At 28.0% G+C, this 10,830-nt stretch overlaps 1 protein-coding gene and 2 non-coding genes across 3 annotated transcripts; 1 reads left to right on the top strand and 2 right to left on the bottom strand.

The window, feature by feature from the left end:
• Positions 1 to 3,730: 3,730 nt before the first annotated feature.
• LOC113559355 (N-acetylglucosaminyl-phosphatidylinositol de-N-acetylase) lies at positions 3,731 to 5,321 on the bottom strand. Its single transcript, XM_026965074.1, has 5 exons — positions 4,781 to 5,321; positions 4,612 to 4,705; positions 4,347 to 4,543; positions 4,156 to 4,283; positions 3,731 to 4,082 (listed from the first exon to the last, which is right to left on the bottom strand). The coding sequence occupies exons 1-5, from the start codon at positions 5,058 to 5,060 to the stop codon at positions 3,975 to 3,977; spliced, it is 807 nt and encodes a 268-aa protein (XP_026820875.1). The 5' UTR covers positions 5,061 to 5,321; the 3' UTR covers positions 3,731 to 3,974.
• Positions 5,322 to 5,449: 128 nt separating this feature from the next.
• Positions 5,450 to 5,521, top strand: Trnap-cgg. The gene has a single exon. It is a non-coding gene; the product is annotated as a tRNA-Pro (tRNA).
• A 4,815-nt stretch (positions 5,522 to 10,336) lies between these two features.
• Positions 10,337 to 10,408, bottom strand: Trnap-cgg. Its single transcript has one exon. It is a non-coding gene; the product is annotated as a tRNA-Pro (tRNA).
• Between the last annotated feature and the right edge of the window lie 422 nt (positions 10,409 to 10,830).

Raw genomic sequence — 10,830 nt, forward strand, 5'->3', positions numbered from 1 at the left:
TTTTTTTTTTCTTTTTCCTATTTTATACAATAGTATCAATTTTAGACATTGTTTCCTTATTATAATATCAAAACAACATAATCATTAAACCATAGAGTAATAATATTAAATACATTAATATTATATTGTTGCTAAGATAATTTTCATTATCTGATAATATGTATTTAATATAATTTATAGTAAAATACATTAACCTAATTAATAGTACCCTCGATGGTTTAATAACAATAAAATGATGTACAACAAATATTATATGGTAATGAACAAGTTCAAACCCAAAACAATTCATCATTTTATTTAGTCTATTTCAAGACACTAAATTATTTTGGTTTTTATTAATTACCTACAGCAATGATGAGCAACTGAAAATTACTAGAGGGCCTATTTTTAAAAAGTGAAAATTTAGCGGGCCAGAGTATAGAGAGCAAAAATAAAGTTCATTAAAAATATGCATTTTAATTTAGCATAGAGTATAGACAATTGACTTTGAAATTGTATGATGTAAATTGAAAATGTAGCGTGGGCCACCAGTTGCCCACACCTGACCTACAAGATACGGTTGAACAATAATATAGTTATAAATTTTCCATCATCAGCTTAATTCTTTTGAATGACAAAAAGAGAATTTCATCTGAGGACATAACCAAAAAATGTGTAGATTCTCAATCATAATAAATTAATAACTAAGGCCCGGATTTATATGTATTTGTATGTTTTTTTTCAAATAATCTATACAGTAGCTAGATAAGCTATAAGTTTGAATTATGATCAATAGATCTGAAATACAAAGTTTTATTTTGCAAATTTTTGCATATTTTGCCATTTTTTGACACACAGCATGTTTCTGTATATTAAAAATTTTCTTTGTATATAGACAATTTTTAAATGCCTAATAGATAATACTTTGATAATATAAATTAAATAATGTATTTATAGTTGTATTTACAGTCAATACAATTTACTTTTGGTATGTATTTTATTTTATTTATCCACATACCTATTCGAATTTATAAAAAAAGAAATATTTTCGTTATTTCTTTTTAAGATTAAAGTTATAATATTTGACATCACCATTGAAAATTTATCATAATATAAAACAATTTTATGTAAAAGTAAAAAATAATGTTTTTAGTTATTAAAAGTAATTAAATTAAAATTTTTTTTAGTTTTAAGGATATATTTCTACAGAATGAGGACGTTAATGCATATTTTTAAAGTTTTTAGAGCATATAAATCTGGGCCCTAATAATAACTTATTTATCTCTGTACACAAACTGCACTTCTTTATAGCTGTTGGTGTTCAAGGCTATACTGAAAGCTGCCTCTTTCTTATTTCATCTACTATATTGGGTTTTTGATAAAATTCCTGAATCTCCACATTATTTCTGACTCTATTCGCCTGCATACTCTTACAAGAGTTAAAATTTGACCTTGGAATCTTTTTTTCAAATACCAATAAGTTTTCTAGTATACCTTAACAAGCATCTAAATTTTGCATCCATACATCCAGTGGCGCCGATTACGTACTTAAGGTGGTGCATTTGAACCACCTAAAATTGAGGGTGGGTGGGTACTTTAACCAAAATAGTTAATACTACTACTATAGAAAATATAAAATAGGTACACCTACTAAATCTACTTAAATATATTCTTAAGTTTTTGAATAATGAATTTTTAGTGGCTGGAATTTTCTGAGAATTGAGTTCAATTTCTCTACCTTTTTAAACTGAACTTAGCGCCACTTCATACATCACTACTGACCAAATAAGAGTTATCTTACCTCTTAGGCTTTTATAAAGCATGTTTACTTTAACACCGTATTGGAAACAAAATATCATCTATTGCCCTCCTATTCTTTGTAAACTTTATATGCATCAACTTCCAAATGAAAGTATAAGTCCCCTAGTAAAACCGCCCAATGAGCTATCATGACTATCATGTACTCAGTGGTCTTTTCCACATTTATTTCTAGCCCCGTTACTTTTGCTGCCTTTAGTAATCCTAAGATTTGTTCATTATGTTCAATGAGCACTTCTTTATTTATTCTTCTTCTTGAAGTTCCTATCCGTTTCGGATGTTGGAAACAGGCACGGCGCCAGGGCGGCAAGGTGGGGCTCTAGCCCCCCAGAAAACAGTTCTGCCCCCACTGAAAAATATGTATGATATAATAGAATCATAAAACATTATCAATTGAGGAATAAATTGAATATATTACTATAAATTATAATAATAGAATTGATGAAGTTTGAACAAACATCTTTGGTCTTTTTATTGTGGATTAACCTACTGTATTGTCTAATAAGGAAAACATTTACTACAATTTCAATAAAATATGTTTTGAAATTTGTAAGATAAGAAAAAATCTTTATTTATTTATTATTTCTTCTATTGAGTACTAATAACTGGATGAAAATAAACAAAGGTATCCCAAACCATTGCATTAAAGTTGAGTCAAAAAAATTCATCTGTTCATTACTAAATACAATTTATATTTATGAAATGTAAGTAAAAGAAACATAATCATTCATTCAGAAAAGTTTGTAATATTTAAGTAATAAAGAAATTATCATTTTTGTACATCATTATTAATATAGTTGTTGAAGGTCTGTGATTATAAACATTTTCTTACATAAGGTATATAATAAATGTTTGACATTATTCTTAAAATATTTTTAACTATTTAAAAGTTTGTACTTAATATTATCTGTTTAGAGCATAAAATATAAAAACCTAGCTTTAAACAGTGGATCGCTATATTTAGTGAAAAATAAAATAAAATCAGCATTAATATATTTTATTGTTACTTGAACTTATATTATGTGCTTAAACTGCTGATAACGAGTTAAATACTGATACCTTTATATTTATGATATGCGTACAGCTTACATATTGCATTACTTTTGTACAGTAATATTTCATACTCATTGCCTACACAAGCTGAATTTAAAACATTTTTTACTGTTTTTATGTTTTACCTCATCATCATTTTTTTTAGGACTTTTGGCTAATTGAGTTTTAGTTTATGAAGTCATTCAACGGTATAATATTATACTACATAGTGAACATAAATAATCATATTATTGTAGTAAATCAATTTTATTTTATTTTTAAATAATCAATAAAAGCAACTACGATATGAATAATAACATCAAAATAAGGAAAAATTCATCTAGTACACAATATTTATAAATTATTCTTTATAATTTTTTTTTCAATTATTTATGTCTATAAAAGTTAAATGTGAATATGTGGTAACTGCTCATGAGCAATAACATTGATAAATAGTTCTTATAAATAACAGCACTTACCAACCATGATTAATTTTGTATGATGTATAAATGTGAGCACTCAGTTTTCTTTTATCTCTGATCTAGCGTAAAATAACAATTTTTTTCAACAGAACTAATCTTGTAGGTCAGAAAAATAACAAATAAGTACCAATATCATAATTTTTGATATTTACATAGAATTCAAATCAACAATGATAATAAATAATACATATAATAAGTATTAAATATAAATTGTTAATTTTTTTATATTTCAACTTAAATTTTCAATATTTAAAAACAAAACAAAATTCAAAGTATTATTTTTTTTCTAAATTGATATAAGATTGAATCAATGTGAGCCATGAGGTATAGTTTCCTTGTTTTTAGATATTTATAAATAATTTTTTTAGATTTGTCTATATAACATATTGTAAGCTAAGTAATTATAAATATTATGATCAAAATCATAATTTATTTCAGTATTACATTTTGGCATTTCAATATTTAGTAACAAAATTACAATAATTGAATAATTGTTTGGAAGATAAAAACTGTACAACGAGGAATAATATAAACAATAATAATTTCCAATAAAGAGAAATAATTAAACTGTTATAGTAATCAAATTATCACAGTCATGAACTACTTAAATGCATAAATAAATAAAAACTAACATTATTCTATGGTTATAACTTATAAGTCAAGTTAATCAGCAGAAATTGTAGTAAAAGTGTTTACCCTAGTATATCTAGAAAATTTCATATACAGTTTTCTGAACCAAATGTACTGAGAATCATGTGCTTGCATTGCTTTCTGAAACACAAGTATTTAAAAAAACCAAATATACAATTGTAAACTTGTAAATAAAAAATAATTAATTACTTACTGTTACACAATTTTGTTCTGTAGTTGAAATAGTACATTTAAAGTCTGAGGTGTTATTGAACAACACATCAATATATTTGACATATTTTCGTAAAGTGTTGACTGAATCCAGTGAATATACATGGCAGTCTAAATTGTAAACAATTAATCATTGATAGTTTACTATTAATTATTAAATTCAATTAAACTTACAATCTGGAAGTAATTTGTTGTACACTAAATGAAATAATGCTAAGTATATTGATATATGATTTCGATGGCCACTAACACCGTAACTGTCAAATGTCAAAACAGTATCGATTTCTAGTTGTTCTACGTGCTCAGCAATCTTATCAGACAGTAAAATTGTGTCCCAGTCCACACATGGGTTGTCCGGAAGCAAAGTATTCCTGAAATCAATCACTTCAATAACAACAATATCTGAAAATGGTCAATACCAATAACACCAATAATTTACTTGCACAACAGTATATTTCCCTTTTCAATGCCCAATATCTTGCAGCTATCATACAGTTCAGCTTTGCGCAGTGAACCCTTACCTTCAAAGTCACCTGAAATATATTATTGACAATCTATTGAAAACTGATAAAAGGCATTATCGTCACCATCGCCTTATTAGTTATTACCAACGGACAGACACAGCAAGAAAAGATTTACGTCTTTCATTTTTGACAGCTTCTGTATGACTGGACCGAAAAACATACATTCATCGTCAGGATGAGCGGTGATCAATAACACCCTGTGTGGTGTATTCTCTAACTCGAGCATCTTCTGCCTGCGAGAGGCACGCATACATGTCCAGACATATCCAACGACGAGGACTGATGCTGTCATGAACATAGCCGAACTTAGGTCTATCACTTCGAAAATGTTTTGATGAAATATTTTGTACAACATTGTATTCATAGACAGTAAGTAAAATCGATGGGATAATGTTAATCAGTTAATACTGAATAATACTTATTGTACTTAATACTGTCTAATAATAATTGGTAAAATAAATACTATTCCAACTACAAATAAGGGACCAGGTATGTACACATTTCAAAGTCCCATGATCGTTGATCAATAATGACAATGAATAGATTAGCAGAAGCAAAATTAAAAATATCAAACATTCAAAGTGTGACGTCCTAAAAATGTAAGCTTCTACTAGACTACAATTCACTAAACACTATCTATGTAATATCTACACTATCGATAAGACGATAACATGCTAACACTAATATTGTCTTATCTTCCACGGTATGTCCGTTAACGTTAAATAACTACGATTTTAATAAATATAGTAGTACGGCCTGTTGGTCTAGGGGTATGATTCTCGCTTCGGGTGCGAGAGGTCCCGGGTTCAAATCCCGGACAGGCCCTTTAAATTTTTTATCATTGATCGATTTAACCCGCTTGACTTAAACAATAACCATTAATCCCAAAGTGATGTTTATAGATTATACTCTAATATAATCTCTCGCATTAACCCCAGGTAGGTCATGATCCTTTAAAAAAGTATTTTTCATACGATGTGTTGCTTAAATCAACAATACTATTTGCGAGTTCCGTAGTCTGTGTTGTATAATTAATTGACTGACCTGCGTTGTAGTTTATAATCTTAAATAATTCTTAGAAATCTTATTATACACACCACTTAACTAACCATAAGAATATTATAACGAAAAACAGTTCAAAACATAAATTGTCCAACATAACTTGCGGTATAATTTAAAATATATATATATATATAATAAAAATGACATTTAAAAAGTATGATATAGGAACATAAATAATAAGAATATTCTTTCTGTTTTAAGTAAGTATAACATAAATATAAAATATAAGCCATAAGTTTGAGGTCAGTAAAAATAAGAGGATGGCAGTAAATTGTTGCCTCGAGGTGTATAATACATTAATACCCAAATAGGTCAGGTTCAGTAAATCTACGTATATAGAACATAACATGTATTATCATTTATGACGATTTTTTTATTTTGTATTTAAGATGTATTTTATTTTAAAAATTTTAATGTAACCGTAAAACAAAAACGAGCCACGAGCTACAAATTTGACTTGTACTGCGTATGATAAATTGATAACCATAAGATGAAACTATTGTAATTTATAAAGTCATTATGATATTTTCAGTTGTCACACGACAGTTTAGAAACTCGTTATAGCAATATATAGCCTTAAACAGTGACAAAATAATATCTAATACACAGGCCAGTTTTAAGGGGAGAGACGTCTGTGCGTATTTTTCTGGAGGCGGAACACTTCGAGGGTGAAAATGATATTAAATAAAATGAACAAAAGTTGAATTTATCTTTGTCAAGAGAAACATTTATCTCAACAATTATTATACAATATATCATTAATTTTTTAATTCACACACATTTTTTGTATTAGGTACCTATATTTTGTCATTTTAAATAAAAAAAAAAAAAAATTTTTGAACAAAGTACCTATAACCACTAACCAGTGCCGCGATAACCGGATGTGTTGCGTGTGTCAAACACATGGGCCCAGGGCCCCGACCTATAATGAAGATTCTTATTATATCGAACGTCAATATTTTTCGTTATCTCGAAATAAATAAATAAATCCGCAACTCATCTAACGACACGTGTGATCATATCATACATAATCAAAGTTATTATATAAAAATTTAAACAAAATAAATTGCTTTACACGTAAAACTTAGAAGCAGTAACGTCCATTCCAATTTTGATCTTTCCGATATATCTAGCGATTTTAATAGCTGTTTCAATTAAACGCAAACATTCTTTGCTATCAAGAATATTTGGTGCAAACCCATCTTCATTACCAATTAATGTATAACATCCAATCCATATTTACTATTTAGCCTTGATAACATTTTTAAGATTGTAGTATCTACAGATCTCATTAAAAATAGTTATTATACCGTCATAAAAGAAAAAATTATTATTCAAAAAAAATTATCGTTAAAAATATATTGTTGAATTTACGTAAATAATACAAAATAAAAAAAGTTAATAATTCAAAAAAGTGGACATAATACTTTTAATATAATATTTAAATTAAAATGTAAAGCCCCGTACCTATTTCCAACTATGGCCAATTACTAAAGTAAATTGTATGGTGTTTTATTATTTATATAATGTTTGTATACAATTTTCAAATTTTCAATTTTTTGTAAATCGTACGCCTAAAAAGGTACCGCACAATCGTGTCGTACCCTTACAATCTATGCTATTAAGTATTAAGGCAAAGGCCGTATTAGGGCATAGGCACTATGTGCCTAGGGCCTACGAACATTTTTGGGGCTAACAAATATGAAATGTGTAGTTATTATTTTTTTTGTTACAATTATCATGTTTAATACTTAAATACGAGGGATAAAGAAATATTTAAATTGGCGTAAAATAAGGTTTTTTTTTATGGTTTTAACAATTTAATTTTCTATATATTTGTAGACTGAGTAAAATTAATTATTTTTAAGATTTATTAAAATTATTATCATATAAAAGTTTAGATTTAATTTTTTTTTTGTTTTTAAAGGATTAACATCGATATTCAACACTTCCTCTCCTAAACAGAAGGTTTTAGACCCATTTAAATACTGGACATCGCAGTGCTGTATAAGCGCATAGGAATTAAAAACACTGTGCCTAGAGCCAAGGCTGTAACTGAAAAAAATTTCGGATGGGGGGGTTCAACATTTTTTTTAAATATAAATACTGAAAATTTATAGTCAATTAACTTTATTCGAAAAATCTTGAGGGGTCCGAACCTCTGGACCCTCCTCCAGCTACGTCTTTGCCTAGGGCCAACGATTGTATTAATCCGGACCTGATTAAGGCATAATAAGCAAATTTGAATATACAATAAATAATTTTAAGCATGAAATACATGAGGAGGGAGGCCATCCTGTGATAGAATCCAACGCTAATTTTTTTTTTTTTAATTAAATTAAATTATAATGATTTGTTAGCTGTCAATCATTTAAATCACGAAACCATTTTCTATAGACGGCTATTCTTGGATTACCGAGAAACGAATTGGTATAATAAAAATAAATAGAATGAAATTTTTGATAATGTTTCGTGGCTAATATTTTGAGTAATATAAATATAATGTAAATATGCACGATGTATTGGTATATCACAATAATGGTCAAACCGGTGATCAAGGGGAATAGGGGGATAGATCCCCCGTGACTTTTTTCTTTAATATTTATAATAAACGAATCTATGAGTGTATATTATTAATTATTATCTAGATTCTACTGATTCTCTATCTAGACTCATTACTCATTTTGGAATAAGGCTGTCATTACTATTATTAATATTTAGCTGCAGCTTATACAAAATATACGGGAATTAACCCGCTCAATGATCGTGATTATTAAATAACAACACACCCCTCACTTGTTATAAATAAATTACTAATCTACTTTAATTTAAAGAATTGTTGATAATACTGATAAAAGGCAGTGTTTAAGCACTTTAAGCATAAATTATTAAGTATTGCATATTAAAAAATCAACCTTACCACCATGGAAAAATCATTTGACCGCCGCTATTTCTTTAAACCTTTCTCAAAACATTGGCTTTGTTAGCTTCTATATTGAATGTTGATTTTCGAATAAAATACAATTTTCAGTAGGTATATGTATCAAATAACTGAAAGCAATCACTCGGAAGCGTATGACAAATATTATTAAAAAAAAGTAAATTGACGGAAAAGCTTTGACCTACATACCCATATGGTTCAGGGACATTTTCGGTTAGAAGTTAGAACATTTGAGGTCGGCTCTCTTTTCGTGTCGTTTGCGATTAGTTTATTTCTATTTACCTAAATATAGGCACGTATACAAAAAACTTTTCGGAGTGGGAAAGGAGGTTACAAATTTAAGCAGTACAAATTGTGCTGCAACATAATAAAACAATTTTTCCTCGTTACACGAAATTATTTCGGTGTGGGAGGGTGAACCCCCTGTATACGTGGTTAAATATCAAATTGAAGGCGTGTATATATATATATATATATATATATATATTATACTTAAGTGATTCTGTACACTATACAGTAGTATGGCATGTATTTAAACTTCCATTCACACTCTTCCAAGCTTAGAACTGGCAGTAATTTTTAATAATTATTATTATTATTACATTACTTATTCTAACTTTTAAATATTGACTACGATATTCAAACATATGCTAATCTTTGTATTTTTTTCATAATTTATTAATTACCCGTGTATTTGTATTATTGTCAATGAAATAGTGAAAACTAATCTCAAATGTATTTCCAAATTGTATTATTTTCTAACTATTTATTTAAATTAAATGGGCCCCTACCCACGGACATTATCTTTTGAATGATGAAATAAAGATAAAAATAAGTTATTGAAGAAATCTATAAGAATAATAACTGACTGTTGCGTCCAGTACTCAAATGTAATGAAAACAAGACATGTACTATGTACATGTATGTCGTATGAGTACAGTGACAGTGTCACTGTACAATGTCACTTCAGTAATATTATATCTTATATAAAAAACGTCGATTACAAATAATTTCAATAGCAAGTAATATGTTATTATTGTTATTACTTATTAGTTATCTACTGCTAATAAGTAATAAATTGAGCGTCTATTTGTATATGCAATTGCATATTCGCATGTTATCTATTATTTATTCTGATATCTGATGGTTGATTATATACTTATATATCAAGTAAGCATAAAAAATGATGTCTTATGAGTTATGACATAAAAATAAAAATTGCAAATATGAAAATAATTTTAGTGCATATTTATTAATTTACATTTCATTTATATGTGACATAATATGTCACAACGATTTACACGAACTGCATTCGTATTGAGCTATTGATAAAAAAAAAATATCGATTCAGATTTCGGAGACTCGGGCAGTCGGACTATTGATATTATTTAAAATGTTTATAATCATGAATAACTCTTCATTTATTTTTATTTTGTGTAAATATAAATGCAAAAAAGAATGTGCTCTAACAATAACAAAAAAATGTTATCGACAACGTTAATGCCGCTAAGGATTTATAGGACGCGTGACTTAAAATCACAACAAACATTTTAATTTAACACTAAGTTTGGAACGATTGGGTTACAATAAAAATTGTAGGAGGGGATGATAGAAAAAAAATTTGCAAAAAGTTATACGGGCCTGTCCGGGATTTGAACCCGGGACCTCTCGCACCCGAAGCGAAAATCATACCCCTAGACCAACAGGCCGTGTTATTATTGGAGTTGAAACTTTCTCTTTTAGATTGGAATGATTGACAGAATAGCGTACTATGTACAATTCACTAAGTGCAACGGTCACCGTCGTCATTGTCTCATTTTACCAATACGTGATATTATCAGATAGGTGTCTTACTAAATAAGTAAACAGCTACCTATTGGTTTTGACCATTAAAAAAGTGTAACTATTCTTCGGATTTTAAAACTAAGAAATACCACCATGACAGACAATGTTATCTATTTTTATTTTCTCATTTAAATAAATAAGTTATCAATAATAGCTTAATTTGCCATGAAACATTGTAGTCACCAGTGACATTTAAATATTTAATTATTTAAAGCGTTACACAAATTAACGGTATATACAAAACCTATAAGTGCTTATTATTTATTTACTTATAAAAAATGATATT

This window comes from Rhopalosiphum maidis, chromosome 1, assembly GCF_003676215.2.
Source record: "Rhopalosiphum maidis isolate BTI-1 chromosome 1, ASM367621v3, whole genome shotgun sequence".
Classification (NCBI taxonomy): domain Eukaryota; kingdom Metazoa; phylum Arthropoda; class Insecta; order Hemiptera; family Aphididae; genus Rhopalosiphum; species Rhopalosiphum maidis.